The sequence below is a fragment of the Phyllobates terribilis genome, unplaced genomic scaffold, assembly GCF_046119375.1.
Source record: "Phyllobates terribilis strain yellow unplaced genomic scaffold, ASM4611937v1 Scaffold_4__5_contigs__length_816908805, whole genome shotgun sequence".
Taxonomy (NCBI): Eukaryota; Metazoa; Chordata; class Amphibia; order Anura; family Dendrobatidae; genus Phyllobates; species Phyllobates terribilis.
Genome location: NW_027362764.1, coordinates 8528188 through 8550946, shown reverse-complemented (window position 1 = coordinate 8550946; position 22759 = coordinate 8528188). Strand labels below are relative to the sequence as shown.

The window sequence follows — 22759 nt, the reverse complement described above, 5'->3', positions numbered from 1 at the left end:
TACATGACCGTACGCCATCTTACATGACCGTACGCCATCTTACATGACCGTACGCCATCTTACATGACCGTACGCCATCTTACATGACCGTACGCCATCTTACATGACCGTACGCCATCTTACATGACTGTACGCCATCTTACATGACTGTACGCCATCTTACATGACTGTACGCCATCTTACATGACTGTACGCCATCTTACATGACTGTACGCCATCTTACATGACTGTACGCCGGCTTACATGACTGTACGCCATCTTACATGACCGTACGCCATCTTACATGACCGTACGCCGGCTTACATGACCGTACGCCATCTTACATGACCGTACGCCATCTTACATGACCGTACGCCGGCTTACATGACCGTACGCCATCTTACATGACCGTACGCCATCTTACATGACTGTACGCCATCTTACATGACTGTACGCCATCTTACATGACTGTACGCCGGCTTACATGACTGTACGCCGGCTTACATGACTGTACGCCGGCTTACATGACCGTACGCCATCTTACATGACCGTACGCCATCTTACATGACTGTACGCCATCTTACATGACTGTACGCCATCTTACATGACCGTACGCCATCTTACATGACTGTACGCCATCTTACATGACTGTACGCCATCTTACATGACTGTACGCCATCTTACATGACTGTACGCCATCTTACATGACTGTACGCCGGCTTACATGACTGTACGCCATCTTACATGACCGTACGCCATCTTACATGACCGTACGCCATCTTACATGACCGTACGCCATCTTACATGACCGTACGCCATCTTACATGACTGTACGCCATCTTACATGACTGTACGCCATCTTACATGACTGTACGCCATCTTACATGGCCGTACCGCATCTTACATGACCGTACGCCATCTTACATGACTGTACGCCATCTTACATGACTGTACGCCATCTTACATGACTGTACGCCATCTTACATGACTGTACGCCATCTTACATGACTGTACGCCATCTTACATGACCGTACGCCATCTTACATGACCGTACGCCATCTTACATGACTGTACGCCATCTTACATGACTGTACGCCATCTTACATGACTGTATGCCATCTTACATGACCGTACGCCAGCTTACATGACTGTACGCCATCTTACATGACTGTACGCCATCTTACATGGCCGTACCGCATCTTACATGACCGTACGCCATCTTACATGACTGTACGCCATCTTACATGACTGTACGCCATCTTACATGACTGTACGCCATCTTACATGACTGTACGCCATCTTACATGGCCGTACCGCATCTTACATGACCGTACGCCATCTTACATGACCGTACGCCATCTTACATGACTGTACGCCATCTTACATGACTGTACGCCATCTTACATGACTGTACGCCATCTTACATGACTGTACGCCATCTTACATGACTGTACGCCGGCTTACATGACTGTACGCCGGCTTACATGACTGTACGCCATCTTACATGACTGTATGCCATCTTACATGACCGTACGCCAGCTTACATGACCGTACGCCAGCTTACATGACTGTACGCCATCTTACATGACTGTACACCGGCTTACATGACCGTACACTTTGTGCTGATCTCCTGCTTCTGTGAGGTCACTACTCTCCACATGTGGTTGTCACCCCTTCCCTGTAGTATGAGGCATCACATTGTTTGCCTCTCATTTCTCCTGCTCTTTAGAGCCCATTAATCTCAGGTGCAATCCTGTTTCTCATGCTAGGCAGCAGAGCAGTGTCTCAATAGGAGATTGTGTTAGTAGTAATTACAGCGCTACCGTACGTTATAACGGAGGACATACGAGCAGCTGTAAATAGACTGGTGTCTGAGGGATCACGGGCACTGAAGTCCTTCTCTGGGAATCCCAGTCACAGCATGTCATGGCACCATCAAAACAAAGGTTCAGCACAGAGCAGGAGATGATTTTATGATAATAAAATACATTCTTCTGATCACTTGCCAAGCGTTCCCACTTTGCTCAATTTGCTATAAGCTTGAACAACCCCCATGAATTCTTGCCCCTGTCATGGTGTGTGCCCCGATAGTCATCGTTATATTGCTGAGGTTTTGATATTGTCGCAGCTCAGGGCTTTTAACTTTATGACCCAACTTAGCTGTCACTGCACACCCTCACCGGAGCACATGAGGCATCGTGGGTGGTAGCACATGAGGCATCATGGGTGGTAGCGAGCAGCATGGATACACCGCACAGCTTTCAGGCCTTCTGTGCAGACGTCGGTTTTTCATGGAGAGAACTCGTGTAGTCTATGGAGTTGTTCATGTGTCTTGTATTTTTGTGGACCAAATCATCTGCACTAAAACAGGTAGAGATGTCCGATTTTAGACCAAGTTATGGATCAATTTTATCAATGCAAATCTATGGGTTTGGGAAAAAAATTGGACCGCACTTGAACGTCATCCGTGTGCCATGTGTATGCCGTCTGATTTTCATGTTGGTTTGATAGGAGAAGCTTGGGAAAACTTGTATGTAAAAAAAAAAAATGATGAAACTGTTGGCAAAAAACAAACCCACTGATGAAACACTGATGAAAATAGGTGGTGCAATTAGTGACATCCGCGTAAGTCCTCGGTAGAGGCGATGGAGCAGGTTCTCCGGTGGCCACACTGCGGAGTGATCCCAGTGCCAACGCTCTGTAGGTGCCTGCTGTAGTCATCACAGTCTCTTGTCTCCTCTCTTATCCACTTGGAGCCTCGTTCACCGCTCTCTGAATACCTCGTTCTGCTTTAATGCCTTTTCTCTGCACCCTCACCCTTCTCATGAACATAACCAATGACCCTCACCCTTCTCATGAACATAACCATCGTCTATTCTGACTTATATTGTGATGCAGGGAAGAGAAGGAACGTTGGATCCGGGCAAAGTACGAGCAGAAATTGTTTTTGTGCCCTCTGCCGGCATCTGATGTACCTCTTGGACAACAGCTGTTACGGGCTGTGGTGGAGGATGATTTACGGATGGTGGTTACATTACTCGCACATGGGACCAAGGAGGAGGTGAATGAAACCTATGGAGATGGAGATGGTCGATCTGCTCTTCATCTTTCTGCGGCAATGGCCAATGTTGTGTGCACGCAGCTCCTGACTTGGGTAAGTCGGTCGGACCTTTGGGTTGGGCTACAGTTGGGAGTATCATCTTGTATTTACATCTGTTTCCTCTTTTCATAGTATGGTGTGGATGTCAAGTGTTGTGACGCTCGAGGGCTTTCACCGCTGGCGTATGCCCGCCGGGCTGGCAGTACAGAGTGTGCCGAGATTCTCCTCCAGTATGGCTGTCCTAATGACCACTGCAGTCCAACACCTGCTCTTTGATAGAAGACTGTCTCTGGCTTCTGAAATTCACCTGTGACCTCTGTGATCTGGGTACATTCTCACGTTGGTGACGTGACTCTGGCAGCCATTTTTAACTCCTTTTAGAGAAGATAATCCTCTTTAATTCTCAGGATACAGGATGTTACCTCCCGAGTCCCCATGATTGTACCTACAAATTGCTGAAGCGTCAGGCTTCGAGAAGCATCCATCGTTTCTACCATGGACCATTGTGTATGGCCGGATCTGTCTCATGAAGCTGTGTATTTAACACTAGTATAAATTATTGTTCGGTACGGATATTTAATGCACCCCACATGTCTGTCACTAGTAGGGACAGAGAATATTGGAAATAGGGGTGCTTGTTCTGTAAGGTCCCTATACCATGAAATCCATGTTTACGGTGACTCCGCTGATCGATATGGTCTATGTCCTCTGTGTGTCATTCCTCCTAAAACACCTGGTACTTCATGAATAGTGTGAAGATCTCCCAGCCTGTACATCCCCGCTATTTACGAATGCTAGTCGGTACATAGGGTGGGCTTATATATGTGTGTGTGTTTCTGTGGGGATATACATATGTACAGTGTGTACAAAACTGCGATATGGTTAGTGAGCGAATTCATCGACATCTGAGGTCTTTTCCATCTTTTTCTGCCCTCTGTGAAGCAATATGACTAGCATACATTGAAGAATGTAAGCGTGGGTGGTCAGATGGCAAACTGATGAAGGACCTGGGGTGTGGCTGAAAGGCCGAGGAGCGATAATTCAATGTTCCTGATCACTGGCCCACCTAAAGGATTGATTGGATCCTATAACCCCCTATAGACAGGGAATATCAAGGTGACAACATCGTGGTGCATAGTGACCTAACCATTGTACTAATGATGTCCCCTTACAGATGTGTGTGCTTGTGTCAATAGGCCATTAAACAATAACCCCGTCAGCTTCTAGGTAGGCACTTGGCATTCATTTACGGGTAGAATTTGCATGTATTGGCCTTTAAGCTGGAATCATTCCCAACAATATTAACAAGTGAACATTGTCTACATTCATGTTTACACCTAATAGTTGTCCCGTCTATGAGACCAAGACCAGTTCAATCATGGTTACACCTAATGGTTGTCCAGTCTATCAGACCAAAACCAGTACAATCATGGTTACACCTAATGGTTGTCCCGTCTATCAGACCAAGTACAGTACATTCATGGTTACACCTAATGGTTGTCCCATCTATCAGACCAAAACCAGTACAATCATGGTTACACCTAATGGTTGTCCCGTCTATCAGACCAAGTACAGTACAATCATGGTTACACCTAATGGTTGTCCCATCTATCAGAACAAGACCAGTTCAATCATGGTTACACCTAATGGTTGTCCCGTCTATCAGACCAAGTCCAGTACAATCATGGTTACACCTAATGGTTGTCCCATCTATCAGAACAAGACCAGTTCAATCATGGTTACACCTAATGGTTGTCCCATCTATCAGACCAAGTACAGTACATTCATGGTTACACCTAATGGTTGTCCCATCTATCAGACCAAGTACAGTACATTCATGGTTACACCTAATGGTTGTCCCATCTATCAGACCAAGTACAGTACAATCATGGTTACACCTAATGGTTGTCCCGTCAATCAGACCAAGACCAGTACATTCATGTTTACACCTAATGGTTGTCCCGTCAATCAGACCAAGTCCAGTACAATCATGGTTACACCTAATGGTTGTCCCGTCTATCAGACCAAGTCCAGTACAATCATGGTTACACCTAATGGTTGTCCCGTCTATCAGACCAAGTACAGTACAATCATGGTTACACCTAATTGTTGTCCCGTCTATCAGACCAAGACCAGTACAATCATGGTTACACCTAATAGTTGTCCCGTCTATAAGGCCAAGTACAGTACATTCATGTTTACACCTAATAGTTGTCCCGTCCATCAGACCAAGACCAGTACATTCATGTTTACACCTAATTGTTGTCCCGTCTATCAAGCCAAGTCCAGTACAATCATGGTTACATCTAATGGTTGTCCCGTCTATCAAGCCAAGTCCAGTACAATCATGGTTGCACCTAATTGTTGTCCCGTCTATCAGACCAAGACCAGTACAATCATGGTTACATGTAATGGTTATCCCGTCTATCAAGCCAAGACCAGTATAATCATGGTTACATCTAATGGTTGTTCCATCTATCAGACCAAGACCAGTTCAATCATGGTTACACCTAATGGTTGTTCCATCTATCAGACCAAGACCAGTTCAATCATGGTTACACCTAATAGTTGTCCCGTCTATAAGACCAAGTACAGTACATTCATGGTTACATCTAATGGTTGTCCCGTCTATCAAACCAAGTCCAGTACAATCATGGTTACATCTAATGGTTGTCCCATCTATCAGACCAAGACCAGTATAATCATGGTTACACCTAATAGTTGTCCCGTCTATAAGACCAATACCAGTTCAATCATGGTTACATCTAATGGTTGTCCCATCTATCAGACCGAGACCAGTATAATCATGGTTACACCTAATGGTTGTCCCATCTATCAGACCAAGACCAGTTCAATCATGGTTACATCTAATGGTTGTCCCATCTATCAGACCAAGACCAGTACAATCATGGTTACACCTAATTGTTGTTCCGCCTATCAGACCAAGACCAGTACAATCATGATTACACCTAATAGTTGTCCCGTCCATCAGACCAAGACCAGTACAATCATGGTTACACCTAATGATTGTCCCGTCTATCAGACCAAGACCAGTATAATCATGGTTACACCTAATAGTTGTCCCGTCTATCAGACCAAGACCAGTTCAATCATGGTTACACTGAATGGTTGTCCAATTTAATAGGCCAAATACAGATTCCAAAGCCTCTTTGAGCCGGCATATCTATGATTGAGTTGTTTGAAAGACCTGTCATCTAACTCTCTCTTGTTTTCGACCACCTTAACAATAGTCCTGCCTAAAGAGTGAAGTCTCATAGTCTTGTGTTTTATCCTGATTGATTCATCTAACAATAAATTCTTATGTCCGATCACAGCAATTTTTAAACATTTGCCCACTAACATATGATGGAGAATGGTTGCATGTTGCAAAAAATGAAATCTCTATATGTGACACCACCATTCAACATGAATGGTGCAGAAAACGCAATGAAGACTCTGGGAAGCTGCATACTGAGTATATCCATTACATACATTGGAAATGTCATATAAACCTGACTACGGAGAGAAGGAATGGTCTATTAAGAGAAGGCTTCAGCTGCAGAAGAGAGGCGCTGAGAGGAATGAGGTGTTACAGTTACCAGATTTAATTTATTGGCTGTATTATAGTGTCAAAGAAGTGTGAATATCTAAAAACTATGTTGGCGATGTGATGGTCCTATCTGCTGGAGGACCTTGTGTGTATACAGTGGGGGAAAAACGTATTTAGTCAGCCGCCAATTGTGCAAGTTCTTCCACTTACAAAGATGAGAGAGGCCTGTAATTGACATCATAGGTCGACCTCGACTATGAGAGACAAAATGAGAAAACAAATCCTGAAAATGACATTGTCTGATTTGGAAAGAAATTTTGTTCAAATTTTGGTGGAAAATAAGTATTTGGTGAATTACAAAAGTTCATCTCAATACTTTGTTATATATCCTTTGTTGGCAATGACAGAAGTCAAACGTTTTCTGTAAGTCTTCACAAGGTTGGCACACACTGTTGCTTGTATGTCGGCCCATTCCTCCATCCAGATCTCCTCTAGAGCAGTGGTGTTTTGGGGCTGTCTCTGGGCAACACGGACGTTCAACTCCCTCCAAAGGTTTTCTATAGGGTTTAGATCTGGAGACTGGCTAGGCCACTCCAGGACCTTGAAATGCTTCTTACGAAGCCATTCCTTCGTTGCCCTTGCGGTGTGCTTGGGATCATTGTCATGCTGAAAGACCCAGCCACATTTCATCTTCAATGCCCTTGCTGATAGGAGTAGGTTTGTACTCAAAATCTCACGATACATGGCCCCATTGATTCTTTCATGTACATCAGTCGTACTGGTCCCTTGGCAAAGAAACAGCCCCAAAGCATGATGTTGCCACCCCCATGCTTCACAGTAGGTATGGTGTTCTTTGGATTCAACTCAGCATTCTTTCTCCTCCAAACACGACGAGTTGTGTTTCTACCAAACTCTTTGGTTTCATCTGACCATATGACATTCTCCTAATACTCTTCTGGATCATCCAAATGCTCTCTAGCAAACTTCAGATGGGCCCGGACATGTAATGGCTTAAGCAGGGGGACACATCTGGCACTGCAGGATCTGAGTCCCTGGTGGCGTAGTGTGTTACTGGTGGCAGCCTGTGTAACGTTGGTCCCAGCTCTCTGCAGGTCATTCACTAGGTTCCCCCGTGTGGTTCTGGGATTTTTGCTCACCGTTCTTGAGGTCATTTTGACCCCACGGGGTGAGATCTTGTGTGGAGCCTCAGATTGAGGGAGATTATCAGTGGTCTTGTATGTCTTTCATTTTCTAATTATTGCTCCCACTGTTGACTTCTTCACACCAAGCTGCTTGCCTATTGCAGATTCAGTCTTCCCAGCCTGGTGCAGGGCTACAATTTTGTTTCAGGTCTCCTTCGACAGCTCTTTGGTCTTCACCATAGTGGAGTTTGGAATGTGACTGTTTGAGGTTGCGGACAGGTGTCTTTTATACTGATAACAAGTTCAAACAGGTGCCAGTACTACAGGTAATGAGTGGAGGACAGAGGAGCCAGTACTACAGGTAATGAGTGGAGGACAGAGGAGCCAGTACTACAGGTAATGAGTGGAGGACAGAGGAGCCAGCACTACAGGTAATGAGTGGAGGACAGAGGAGCCAGTACTACAGGTAATGAGTGGAGGACAGAGGAGCCAGCACTACAGGTAATGAGTGGAGGACAGAGGAGCCAGCACTACAGGTAATGAGTGGAGGACAGAGGAGCCAGTACTACAGGTAATGAGTGGAGGACAGAGGAGCCAGTACTACAGGTAATGAGTGGAGGACAGAGGAGCCAGTACTACAGGTAATGAGTGGAGGACAGAGGAGCCTCTTAAAGAAGAAGATACAGGTCTGTGAGAGACAGAAATCTTGCTTGTTTGTAATTCACCAAATACTTATTTTCCACCAAAATTTGAAAAAAATTTCTTTCCAAATCAGACAATGTGATTTTCAGGATTTGTTTTCTCATTTTGTCTCTCATAGTCGAGGTCGACCAATGATGTCAATTACAGGCCTCTAAAAAGGAGAAAGAGGGGTAATAAAGGCACCAAGCGCGTTAAATGATGAAGTAAGAATACAATATCATGAGAAACATATAGAAATGTTATTATTAATAGGACACTGGACACGACCATTAAAAACATGTAAGACCAAAAAGGGGGCATATAAAGAAAAAAATCCCCTTACAGGAATAGACATATAGATCCGATATAATATATAATTACAAGCAATTAGTCCGTGGAAAATATTTAACAGATGTAATAAATAACCTAACACATCTGGTATTTGCACAGTAACATAATTAGGGTATACCCTCCATTATCCAATATGCATGGTCCCCAGACAAATGGGATACCTGATAAATACATAGTAAGTATTAGAAGGTCCCAGAATAAGAAGGAATCTAAAAGTACAAACCATATGTATCCACAGAGAGATAGAGGAGATATCAAAATACAAAACCTACGCGTTTCGCCATCCAATTATGGCTTCCTATTTATACAGGGACTTTGGCACAAGCGTGGGGTTTTGATAATTGTGCTGCTGGGTCAGATACTATTTAATTACAGGCCTCGCTCATCTTTATTAGTGGGAGAACTTGCACAATTGGGGGCTGACTCAATACTTTTTTTCCCCACTGTCCATTGCTGTTTATCAATGAGAAGAGTAAGGCCATCTAATGTAGAGGACTTCACATTCACCTCCAATTGTAGGTGTTGAGGGAGAAAAGGATTGGGCAGTTGGAGATTAACATGCCCATTCTTTTTGTTGTTTAGAGAGATGTGTGGCTGCCAGCAGCTTACTCCAACCCCTTCCCAATCAGAACACCTGCACCCTCCTCCAAATATCACATGCGTTTGTGGGGCTCCAGCTGAAGCCTGAGAATGGTGTTTGGAATTGGGTAGAAATGTGGAACAATCTAAGGCTATGTTCACACTAGGTGTTTTTTCAGCATTTTTTGATGCTTTTTTATGCAAATTTTCAGCTGCGTTTTACAGTACCAGCAAAGTCTGAGATTTCAGAAATCTCATGCACACATCTTGTTGTTTTGTTCTCAGTATTTTGTGCTTTGCACTTTTTTTGCACAATAGAGCATGTCACTTGTTTCAGCGTTTTTCACCCATTGAAAGCAATAAGTGGTGCAAAAAACACTGAAAAAAATGCCTAGTGTGAACGTTTTGCTGCGTTTTTAGTGAAAATAAATAAGTACAGCAGTATGTGAAACCCATTTATTTTTGTGATTTTTCCCAAGTTTACCATCTTGTCTTGGCCACCTGAGATGGCAGTTAGGATTAGTACAGTTTAATTAAATTAGTGATGCGTACAAAGTAAACATTGGCCCACCAAACTGTGAGATTGAACATGTGGTCGGACCAATGTGTGAGATTGAACATGTGGTTGGACCAAGGTGTGAGATTGAACAATACCTGATCAACTCAATGGCAGACCAAAGTGTGAAATAGTGTCCTACAAACTCAATGCACTGCCAATGTCTTGGATAAACTATTCTAGACCAATTCACGTCCCCCGCTTACATTTGTAATGTGTATTTTTTCATGAACAGATGTCTTGCATTGGTGACCTGTGTTCATGTTTCTGTGGTGGAAACAAAGCTGAACTTTGGGATCCTGAAAAATGCAGCAAAACCACCGCAAAAGAAATGCACCAAAACCTGCATTTTTGACGCTGCTTCTTTTTTGCCAAGAGAGCAGGTTTTGCTGCAGGAAAAAAAAAACGTTGAAAAAATGCCTAGTGTGAACATAGCCTAATAATCAGAGTAGAGTCTGGACTGTGTGGTAAAGTCAGGTCCAAATCTGGGTGGAGTGTGTTAAGGCCTGGAATCAATGCTTGTAATCTGTTGGCGTTTCGGTGTCTGATCTGACAGCGTTCTCCTCTGTAATGGGGGATTACCTGCATTGCTGAGCTCCGCATTTGCTCTGGGTACTTGGAATAATGGAATAATGTAATGAGAATCCATTCTGTATAGTAGTAGATGTTACCTGGTGGAGGAGGAATGGCTGGGCTGCAGTCTGACCGAGATCTCCATGATCGCCGCCATCGTCGTGTGCAGTCTGGTGGAGATCTCCATGATCACCGCCATCGTGGTGTGCAGTCTGGTGGTGACATCCACAAATAACAGGGTACAGAGATGCAAACCTGTCTAGAACATTCAACCCTCTGCCCTGAAGCCTGTGAAGGTGTCTGGAGACGTGTGGACATTTACCTGCGGCTGGGGTTAGATGCCGATTATATTCTTGGTGTTATTGGCCATTTGTTTTAGAAGTTTAAGGTCATCGTTCAGAGGTGGAGGTGACACATAAACAGGACAATTCACATTGCGGGGAGTTTCTTTTCTCAGTGTATACATTGTACAGTATATATTTATATCTCTCTGTACATACAATCTGTTGTCTTGTGTGTGTGCTGTGGAATAAACTTGAACTTGTCTGTTACTTGCACTATGAGTACAAATTATCTTCTCGGGAGCATTAACCAGAATCGTGGATGTTTTCTTTTTACGGTGCAGATTTTATAGCACGTTAACTGATGAAAGATGGTGAACCCTAATAAGGTAAATCCTCTGATAGGTGATGCTGTAATCGTCCGGCCACAAAATGTGAGAACTCAGAGGAATCACAAAGGGTAACATGGTCGCATTTCAGATGATCTTGTATGAAAAGTTGTGTTTAGGGCTGCTCTGTTCACTAATTTTATGTCTTGGCCCTGTAATTCATTTGTTCATTTTTGTTCCTTACCCTCAGTCCTGTCTGGGTCTAGGAGCCCTTACCCGGTCATCTCTTCGCTTTCCCACCTTCTCTTTGGTCTTTGTTCGTCCAGCCTCACTCACTCTTGGATCTAGTTTAAATATCCATCATCCACATTCCTCCATCATCAATAAGGCTCTATGTTTGTCCACCCTCACCATCATCAATAAAGCTCCATGTTTGTCCACCCTCACCATCATCAATAAGGTTCCATGTTTGTCCACCCTCACCATCATCAATAAGGTTCCATGTTTGTCCACCCTCACCATCATCAATAAGGTTCCATGTTTGTCCACCCTCACCATCATCAATAAGGCTCCATGTTTGTCCACCCTCACCATCATCAATAAGGCTCCATGTTTGTCCACCCTCACCATCATCAATAAGGCTCCATGTTTGTCCACCCTCACCATCATCAATAAGGCTCCATGTTTGTCCACCCTCCCCATCATCAATAAGGTTCAATGTTTGTCCACCCTCACCATCATCAATAAGGTTCCATGTTTGTCCACCCTCACCATCATCAATAAGGTTCCATGTTTGTCCACCCTCACCATCATCATCAATAAGGCTCCATGTTTGTCCACCCTCACCATCATCAATAAGGCTCCATGTTTGTCCACCCTCACCATCATCAATAAGGCTCCATGTTTGTCCACCCTCACCATCATCAATAAGGCTCCATGTTTGTCCACCCTCACCATCATCAATAAGGCTCCATGTTTGTCCACCCTCACCATCATCAATAAGGCTCCATGTTTGTCCATCCTCACCATCATCAATAAGGCTCCATGTTTGTCCACCCTCACCATCATCAATAAGGCTCCATGTTTGTCCACCTTCACCATCATCAATAAGGTTCCATGTTTGTCCACCCTCACCATCATCAATAAGGCTCCATGTTTGTCCACCCTCACCATCATCAATAAGGCTCCATGTTTGTCCATCCTCACCATCATCAATAAGGCTCCATATTTGTCCACCCTCACCATCATCAATAAGGCTCCATGTTTGTCCACCCTCACCATCATCAATAAGGTTCCATGTTTGTCCACCCTCACTCTTGGATCTACTCTCTTCCATCCTCACCACTCTTCAATACATACAGTTTGGTCCAGACATATTTGGACAGTGCCACAAGTTTTGGCATTTCAGTAGTTTACCAAAATATATTCAAGATACAGTTATATAATCAATACGGGCTTAAAGTGATGACTCTCCGCTTTAGGCCCCATTCACACGTTGAGTATTTGATCAGTATTTTACATCAGTATTTGTAAGCCAAAATCAGGATTGGAACAATCAGAGGAAAAGTATCATAGAAACTCGTCCCCACTTCTGCATTTTCTACACACTCCTGGTTTTTGCATTTGCATTTGGAAGCTCTTGCTATGAACCCACAACATGCGGTCAAAAGAAGAGAGACGGACCATCATTAGGCTGAAAACCAGAAGAAATCCAGCAGAGAGCAGAAATGTTAGGAGCAGCCAAATCATTCTGCAAAAAAAAAGTGCGCCCTGTCGAGCTGTGAACTCGGAAAGGCCTGGATGTACACAGAAGACAACAATGGTGGAAGATCACAGAATCCTTTCCATGGCAAAGAAAAACCTCTTCGCAACATCCACCCAAGTGAAGACCACTCTCCAGAAAGTCGCTGTTTCAGTATCTAAGTCCATCTTTAGGAGAAGACTTCATGAGAGCAAATGCAGAGGATTCACTGCAAGGTGCAACCATTAATGAGCCTTAAAAATAGAAAGGCCAGATTAGACTTTGCCAAAAAAACATCTAAAGAAGCTGCCCAGTTCTGGAAAAGCAAAATGAGCAACCGGTACCAGAATGAGGGGAAGAAGAAAGTCTGGAGACGGCTTTGAACGGCTCCTAATCCTCGGCACTGTACATCCTCTGTTAATACGTGGTGGGATGGTGCTGGCATACACGGGCAAGCAAAAGGGTAACAATGTTTTGAACTTTTAACGTTCAGGCTCCACATCTCAGAATTCGAACATGAGTCTACCATCATTTTATAGACCATCATCTTGGCTATGTCATACATTTGACTTTCAGCTATTTAGCATATGATTAGTTATGAAGATTCTTGTCATGTCACTGCATTGTTACTGTTTTGCTCCTGGTGGTGGAAAAATCCTTTTCTTCCTGTTTACTACAAATTACAACCAGTTCTTACATTCCCTAATAGCTCGGTGTGTTATTAGGTGGATTCCCAGGCGAAAGGTCACTGGTTCAAACTGAGGAGCAGCAATGAAGATTTCCCAATAAATCAGAAACAGTATCATCCACCTCATCAATATCGATCTCTCAGCCAAGAAAAATCATATTCAAAATAATTGCAAGATAAATTTATGTATCAGATAACCAAGATGATTGTATACAAAATGAAGGTTAAATATAGAAAAGTGCATAAAAATGCCAGTCAGCTGACCGCCTTATGTGGACTCCTGGATGTAATCCTCACCATGGAGCGAATGAGCACGAAGTAGAGGTTGGAGCAAACCCAATCCAATGTGTAGATTTGCAAGACATTTCTCCAGCTATTCCTCCAATGGTGATTATAAGAAACAACATTTATTCAAATTCCATTAAAACATTTTCCATAGTCCACACAACAGAGCAGTATAAACGCAGAGACCCCCCTGGACTACGGGTTTCGACACGTACAGTGCCTTTTTCAAGGTCCAAGCCTTGAAGAAGGCACTGTACATGACAAAATGCTTAGTCCAGGGGGGGGTCTCTGCGTCTATTCCTCCATCTGTGCCCAGTCTTGGGTCTATGTTCTTCACCCTTACCTCTGGGTCTGGGCTTCTCCATCCTTACTCACTCGTGTACACATTTCTTCCTCAGCCATGGTTCAGTCTGCATTCCTTTAACCTCATCCCCTCTTTTGACATTTCTCAGCCCATTTTCTGTCTTTAGTCTGTTTTCCTCTATTCACCCCCACTCTTGTGTAAATTTCTTCCATCTTCACCCAAGTTTCTCCAGCATCACCCACTTTGGGGTCTACTTCTATCCATCCTCATCCTCTTTTGGCTCAACATTTCTTTATCCTAACCCAATTTTGATTATTCGTTCTTTCACCCTCATTCACTCCTGGACCTATGTCCCTTCAATACCACCCATTCATGGATATACATTCCTCCATTCTCATCCATTTTTCGATCTACAATCCTCCATTCTCATCCTTTGTTAGTACTACTTTACTCCATCCAAAGTCGGTCTTGAGTCTGTTTTCCTCCAATCTCTAGGTTTATCCATCTTCATTTCCTCTTGGTTCCTCCACCCTCATCCACTCTTGGTAGGGTTCCTCCACCCTCACTCCTGGGTCTGCTGTCCTCCACCCTCATCCACTCTTGGTAGGGTTCCTCCACCCTCACTCCTGGGTCTGCTGTCCTCCACCCTCATCCACTCTTGGTACTGTTCCTCCACCCGCACTCCTGGGTCTGCAGTCCTCCATCCTCAGTCCTCCATCCTCACCCACATTTAGGCTATGTATTCTGATCACCATCATTCTTGTCCCTCATTTATCTGTTATTTAATTTTTTCTTAATTGCTCCTCACAATGACCTTTTTATTCTGAGCTCAGCCTATTGTACACATTTTATTTCTTACTCTGTACTTTTGGTGCAAAAAAAACGGTCTCTCCTCTGACCCCCCTCCTCCCCTCAGTTTATTCTGTGCAGGAATGGAAGAGGAAGCAGAGGATGGGAAACCCCTAGGGGGCTTCTTAATCACCCTACAGACAGACTGCCTTGATTACAAGTACCATGAAATTCATTAACACCTTCAGCTATGACAAGTGGTAACTGCAGTGAGATGAGACTAATTATGAAGCCAAATGAGTGCTCCCCCCACCACCTCACTTCCTCCACACCACCCCATACCCATCCCAACCAAGAGCCTACTACAGAGCGGCAAGTATCGTAGTGTATGGCAACGTATAGGTCATGTCATTGACTTAGCCTGTGTAGGGGAGATCTGCTTCTGGTGTCCAGTGCTCTCTCCAGCTCAGTGCGTAACCATCACCCCCTCGACTGAACCCAGCTAGAACTACGCACCTGGAGTCACAATCTGAGCATAGTTTCTAATTTGTAGAAGCTTGTGGCATTTCCCACAACTCCTGCTGCAAAAACTACTTGATACCACAGAGACCGCTCCTTAAACCAGTCTGCAGGATCAGCCTATGTTGAATGGGGATCATCCACAGATTTACGCTTCTATTAAATTCACCATTTAAGACGTTGCTTGCTTTTGGATTACATTTGGAGGTGTCCTATCATAGAGCAATGGACGACTCCAGTAAGAGCAATAAGTACTCAGTGTCTGCTATTCTGAAAGCTCCATCAGGAAACACAATGATGCAAGAAGCTTCTTTACAAGTGACATCTATAGTCCAGATATTTACAGGTTCCAAACTCGCATCACTAAGGTGCACCAATGTGCAGAGGTGTGCGCCAATGTGCAGAGGTGTGCGCCAATGTGCAGAGGTGTGCGCCAATGTGCAGAGATGTGCGCCAATGTGCAGAGGTGTGCGCCAATGTGCAGAGGTGTGCGCCAATGTGCAGAGGTGTGCGCCAATGTGCAGAGATGTGCGCCAATGTGCAGAGGTGTGCGCCAATGTGCAGAGATGTGCGCCAATGTGCAGAGGTGTGCGCCAATGTGCAGAGGTGTGCGCCAATGTGCAGAGATGTGTGCCAATGTGCAGAGATGTGCGCCAATGTGCAGAGGTGTGCACCTCGCGTGTGATGGAAGTATAAGATCAGAGGAACCTGTGTAAGAGGCATAGTAGCCATGGGATACAAATATGTACAGTGTAGCCTGAGTGATATTCTATATTTGCCCTCCCGCAGTGTAATACATGGATTTAGTTTTTACGTGTAGATGACCATTCAGGTAATCAGGAGGTGCTTGCAGTATAGTTGATAGCTGTACAGGTGGTACGAGGCGTGTGATTTTCAGCCGCAGGGTACAGTATATTCCTTCAGGGTTTTATATGCTGATGTTTTGTGGCAATGGGTGAAATCTGCAATGAACTCGACACAAAGGATGAACGTGTTGCGGATTCTAGTATCTGTACCTCCTGTCATCCCATCTCATTCCTCCACTGGATCTTGGAAAGCTTTGTGTGCATTTACTCTAAAGGCTTCTATTGTTTTATTACAATGTCTGACTTCATTCATGAAGAAAACTGCAATCGTACAAATAGCCGTCAAGACGTTTCATCATTTCTCGTTTCTAGGCCATGAAATATATTGGACAAGTTCCTTGCTTTATAAAGGCAGAATTGAAGCTTCCTGCATCTGTATTGACCCCAATAGACGATCATATTTTCCTTGGTGGTAGAAGATACCATCAGAGGTAAACAGGCATTGACCATTTCTGAGAAGTGCTATCAGCTGGTCCTCATAGGACACCGTACACCCCTCTAACATAAGTACCGTCCATAGACTTCTGAAGTCGCCATTACTATGTATACCACTGGATGATTACTGTCACAACATTTTGTATATTCAATGAAAGTAGTGATAGAGCTATGTAAAGAAGTCAGAAGAAAACCACTTAGAAGTTACTGTGCAGTATATAATCATACGCAGGTGTGGGTGTCCGTATCCACCATCCACCAGCAATATCTCATCATTCACAGATCTGTGCATTTACACAAGTTTTTAATATTGCAATATCCATCGCCTACAAGGACACTATAAACGATCTCAGGACATAATGATCGGGAGGGAGGTAAAAAGAAAGTCAAGTATTCGATATTCCATGGATCACAGTGATGGACATCAATAAAGGATAAGAAAGTGATCCCAAAGAGACCAGATCACAATGACTGTTATTGATGACGGAGCAAGGAGAGAACTTAAGGAGTTGACTCAGAATCTTGCTGCCATAATTGAAGACCTGGAATCTTGTAGTCCTAGCTGAAGGAGCTGGTATTTCTGGTGGGAACTTCCCATAATTTGTGAATGGCCAGACTACAGGCTTATGTACATACTCAGTTTACTAACGAAACCTTCACTCCATCCGTTCTGCCTCCTGTGTAGGAGAGAAGGACTGCTCGATAATCATGGCTATTTCCATTTCGGTCCAATATCTCCTCATGCCACCAGGTCTTGGGGCCACATGCAGTTATATGTCTTCAATCAGGGTCATTAACGTCAACCTGTATAACAGAATGGAGTAAAGCCAGTCGCTCCTACCCGTGCCGCTGAGAACGCCTCTTGTTTCGGTACGGTAATATTTGTTGTTGCCTGTACACCGGCCTTCGAGTTGTTCTATAATCACTCACAGGCCGGAGAGCGATCGCTACAGAGAGGAGAATCTGTAGCAAAAAGATCAATAGAATATGAAGAGCGGAATTACTGAGGGAGATGGGAAAGATTTGGGCCCATCCCAGTCCTACTGAGTATTTGCACCGCGGTGTATTTGCCATTAGTCCTTCACACAGTTACATGTATGTTGACCCGTGCCGTCCAATGTGTCCACCCACTGGCTTGGTCCAATATGTGGAATGACCAGAAACATTGTCATTCTTCACAGGTTGAATCTGGCTCACTATATTGAGCCCGGTCAGAATTGATGATGTTTGTTCTGCTAAGGCCACACTAACAGGTTCCGTATTTGGTCAGTATTTTACATCAGTATTTGTAAGACCAAATCAGGAGTGAAACAACTGGAGGAAAAGTATCATAGAAACTCGTCCCCACTTCTGCATTTATCACTTACTCCTGGTTATGACTTACAAATACTGATGTAAAATACTGACCAAATACTGAAGGTGGCATAATGATTGCAACCCTAACCCCAAATAAACTTGTCCTTTTTCATGGTCACGATGAGTAAAACCAAGAGTTTGTGATAATGATGACCTGTCTGCGTGTAATTCTTTTATGAGCTTTCGGCCCCTCTATGGCCGGCCACCATCCATCTGTTGGGTCCTAACAGTAAAACGGTTCACATGCACAGGGATAGGTACCACAATTTTGGGGTTACGAACAGGCTCCCCTGCACGGCTGTTGACATTCCCAGCTTTAATGCGTTTCCATTTTGCTCTACGATTCTGAAACCAGATTTTCACCTGTACCTCACTCAGTTTCAGAGTGTGGGCGATCTGTGACCTTTCGGTGAGGGACAAGTATTTTTTACAGTGGAATTCTTTTTCAAGTTCCAAGAGTTGCTCACTGGTGAACGCTGTCCTGCGTCTTCGACTCTTCCCGGAAGTCCCAGCTCCACCTCTCCCTGGATCCTGGGACGCAGTCTTTCCTTTTATCCTGGGCCTTGTTGGGCTGTTGCCTTGATCTGGAATGTTCTCATCACAGCTCTCTCCAGAAGTCTCCTCATCATGGTCACTGCAACCTGTTTCTGAGATTTTTCCTTCCATTTTCTCCTCATCTGAGCTGTACATCTTGGAGTCTCCTGCAAAAGAAAGCATTGGAGTAAATGTAGCTAAAGCACATGGAGAGGATCACAGAAAACAAGTGTCATGTTTTGGAGAATTTGTGGATGAAATCCTTTAGCTTTGGCCTTACACACCCTGCTTTTTCCATTTTTTTCATTTTCCCTATTCTCTAGTTGATATTATTTGTGCCCCCTCTTTGTGGTGAGATGATTGAGGCTATTTAATGCTGCTAGTGTCTGAGATGATCTCTACAGGCAAGGCCAAATGATCTCTGTGGACATGGCTGGATGATCTCTGCAAACATGGCTATATCTATGGACATATCCACAGTACAAGTAGTATTATTATTATTTATTATTATAGCACCATTTATTTCATGGCGCTTTGCATGTGAAAAGGGGTTACCAACAGGTACAGCAGGAGCGAGGACCCTGCCCGCGGGGGCTCACAATCTACAAGGGATGGGTGAGGATACAGGAGGTGATGGAAGAGCTGGTCATGCAGCGGTATGGTGGAGCGGTGGTTACTACAGGTTGTAGGCTTGTTGGAACAGGTGGGTCTTCAGGTTCCTTTTGAAGGTTTTACAGTAGGCGAGAGTCTGATGTGTTGGGGTAGAGAGATCCACAGTAGGGGAGATGCTCGGGACAAATCTTGTATGTGACTTTAGCAAGAAGAGATAAGAGGGGAGTAGAGAAGGAGATCTTGTGAGGATTGGAGGTTGCGCGCAGGTAAGTACAGGGAAACTATATCACATCTGTATGGAGGAGACAGGTTTTGGATGGCTTTGTATTTCTTCCGGGTACTCATTTTTCTTCCCACACTCCAAAGACATATTGATAGGAAATTTAAATTGTGAGCCCCAATGGTGACAGTGCCCATAATGTCTGTAAAGTGCTGTAGAATTACTGGCGCTAAATAAGTGAGTAAAATAAATAAATAGAAATTGATGCCACTTTACTGGTATCTGTCCATAATTATTGGAAATGTTTGGTCTCCAAGTTGGGTCTCCTTCATTTGTGTTGCCTGAATTTGGCAGAGCTCTCAGAGCACCAGGCCTACACCTGTCACTCATCCACCAGTTACTGATCAAACTTTAAGCTAGAAATACTGCTCCAAGCCCTGTCCAATGCTTAAATGTGGCATGGTTTCAGGACCACGCTATTGGTACACAGAATTTAAATTGTGAAATGTGGACTCCTGGCTGGAGCACAATACTAGCACAAAATAATTAAAAGATAAAATTTATGTAGCACGGTAGTTACAGAAAAAAATAGATTTTTTACTGTGGACAAACCTTGAATACAGCAGAATCTCAATGCAAAAGAATTACAACCTCAGATGTGGCCTACTTTTTTGTAGCATGGTAGAAGCAGAATAAATTTATATTTTATCATGTCAAACCCTGTATGGAGAAGAATATCAGCACCAAAGAATTAAAAGCTCAAATGTTGCCTAGTTTGTGTAGTACTGTAGTAGCAGCAAAGATTGAGATTTAGTAATGTGAACCCCTGGATGGAGAACAATATCATCACGAAAAAATTACAAGCAGAGATGTGGCCTGCTGTATCACATTAGCAACAGAAGAAATTAGATTTTGTTTACTGTGGACGAGGTCTGTATATAGCAGAATCTCAGCGCCCGAAAATTACAAGCTGAAATGTGGCCTCCTGTATGTATCATTGTAGTAAGACACCTGGACCATCTGCTCCTATACAAATTAGCTCCCACAGCAGAAGTGGCTTGGACAGATGCTGGCACAAAGAAAGGTGCTACAAACCCAATTAGAACGCAAGTGTGCTTTCCCCTGACACAGACCTGCGACAAATTACATCTAGCTGAGGAAACTTTATTCCCAGGACGTCAAAGTGAATTTAACAGAGGTCTGGCAGCCGGGACGGAGCGGACCCGAAATATGGAATATTGGAAGTTCCATAATTCTGATAATAATGGGGCCCATATTTTTAGTTACAGGGTCAGCTAAGGAACAATATGGATATTTTCACATCGCTGTAAGCCTCTCCGGGGGGCTGTGGTGTAAGCCTCTCCGGGGGGCTGTGGCACAAAAGTAACAAAATAGCAGACCACATCCATGTCATGTGTGGTCTCTAAAGGAAGGTAAATTCATAACGGAAAATATGGTATATTTTTCGGGCTGCTGCGGTCAACCAGCGAGAAATTATCCCAGAAGTGGAGATTCTAATAAAATTATGGAGGCTAGAGACCAGCCCACGTGATGTCAGCACAGGGGTTGGGGGCAGGTCTCTCCCTTCATCATAAAAGATCCCACTCAGGATGGATCAGTATTCATTGCGGGGAGTATATATTTATTATAAGCAACGGATCCCGTTCGATAACGGTCAAATCTGGAGTGCTTCCCTCCAGCTATATTGAATCGTCTCTGCCATCGTATAGTAAGTTTCTTCTTGAATCCTTATTATTTTGTGTAACTGCGTATGTATTGTATTGTCTCCATTTGTAAAATCTTGTATATTTTTCATAAACACTGGCTCTCTTTTGGATTAAATATAAAATTTAATAGTTCTGTTTCTTTTGCTCTGTAATCGTTCCCTCCCCTGAAGCCATATCTGAACCAGGCGTCCGGCCAGGCCTGTATTATATTTGAAACTCAGCCGGTGGTGGCAGAGAATATTAATAATTGGGCTATCGTGAAGCTGGCAGTAACCGTATTGGGGCGTACACATATTCCATGTGCTGGAATGTGAAGGTGTGACACCATACGCTTTCTGCTCGCTTGCCGATAGCTACATAGTGAATAGTCGGGATCGTGTGCTCACGAATCCCTGACGAAATCCTAACAGAGTGATGGTAACGGTGAGATATTGTGTGGTCTCCCCAGTGTCATCTCTCTGGCGTCTCTGACAAATATCAACACCAAAGAATTAAAAGATGAAATGTAGCCTACTTTAGGTAGCACGATAGTAAGAAAACCAACTTTGATTTTGTCATCTGTAAGAAAACCAACTTTGATTTTTTTTCATGTGTACCCCTGTATGGAGAAAAATATCAGCACCCAAAATTTCATCAGGCTTGCTGTATTACATTACTAGCAGAAGAACTATTTTTTTTTTTTTTTTTACTGTGGATGAGGCCTGTACAAAATAGAATATATGCTCCAAACAATTTCAAACTGACATCTGGCCTGCTGTATTACTTTGCCAACGGAAGAACTATTTTTTTTTTTTACGGTGGATAAGCCCTGTACAAAATGGAATATATGCTCCAAACAATTAAACTGAGATCTTCCCTGCTGTATCATGTTAGTAACAGAAGAATTTTTTTTTACTGTGGATGAGGCCTGTATTAAATAGAATACGTGCTCCTAACAATTTCAAACTGAGATCTGGCCTGCTGTATCACGTTAGCAACTGAAAAAATATTTTTTTTTTACTCTGCACACAACTGAATTTCAGCGCCACAAAATGACATGGTGAGATATGGCATGCACGTTAGTAACAGAAAAAAATTGATTTTTTTTTTTACTGTGAATGAGCCCTGCACACAGCTGAATTTCATCGCCACCAAATGACAAGCTGAGATAGGGCGTGCTGTATCACATGAGTAACAGGCAAAATTTGATTTTTAAAGGTGTACTCGTGCATGGAGCACAATAGAAGCAATGCACAACAGAGCAACAGAGTTCTATGCTGAAATGTGCCATGCTGTCTTTGTCTGGACCTCACTAATGGCACAAAAAAAATCTGGAAGGTCGATTTCACAGCCACACAGGACCCTATCTACCTAAACTATCTGACTTAGAAGCAACCGCCTAGCTAACGATCTCCCTCAGGATCCAGGAGCATCCTCTCTGACCTGTTATACTCACAAAATGGCGCTAAAATAACATGGCTGCTCTTTATATAGAGAGGGAAATGTGATTTCAGCTGCCAATGGCACAAGCCCTTGTGTCTGGACATTGTGGATGGTTCCTGTGCCCTGATTGGCTAGCCGCA

General features: G+C 43.7%; 2 protein-coding genes across 6 annotated transcripts in view; one reads left to right on the top strand and one right to left on the bottom strand.

The window, feature by feature from the left end:
- Positions 1-5943, top strand: part of AGAP3 (ArfGAP with GTPase domain, ankyrin repeat and PH domain 3) — a 447006-nt gene extending 441063 nt beyond the window's left edge. For all 5 annotated transcript variants that reach the window (XM_073677119.1, XM_073677116.1, XM_073677118.1 and 2 more), the window contains 2 exons: positions 2878-3133; positions 3212-5943. In XM_073677119.1, the coding sequence (XP_073533220.1) occupies positions 2878-3133; positions 3212-3355 (400 nt within the window). In that variant the 3' untranslated portion in view covers positions 3356-5943. The remainder of the gene's footprint in view (positions 1-2877; positions 3134-3211) is intronic.
- An 11037-nt stretch (positions 5944-16980) lies between these two features.
- GBX1 (gastrulation brain homeobox 1) overlaps positions 16981-22759 on the bottom strand; it is a 94950-nt gene continuing 89171 nt past the window's right edge. The window contains exon 2 of the mRNA XM_073677114.1: positions 16981-18805. Coding sequence (XP_073533215.1) covers positions 18297-18805 — 509 coding nt within the window. The 3' untranslated portion in view covers positions 16981-18296. The remainder of the gene's footprint in view (positions 18806-22759) is intronic.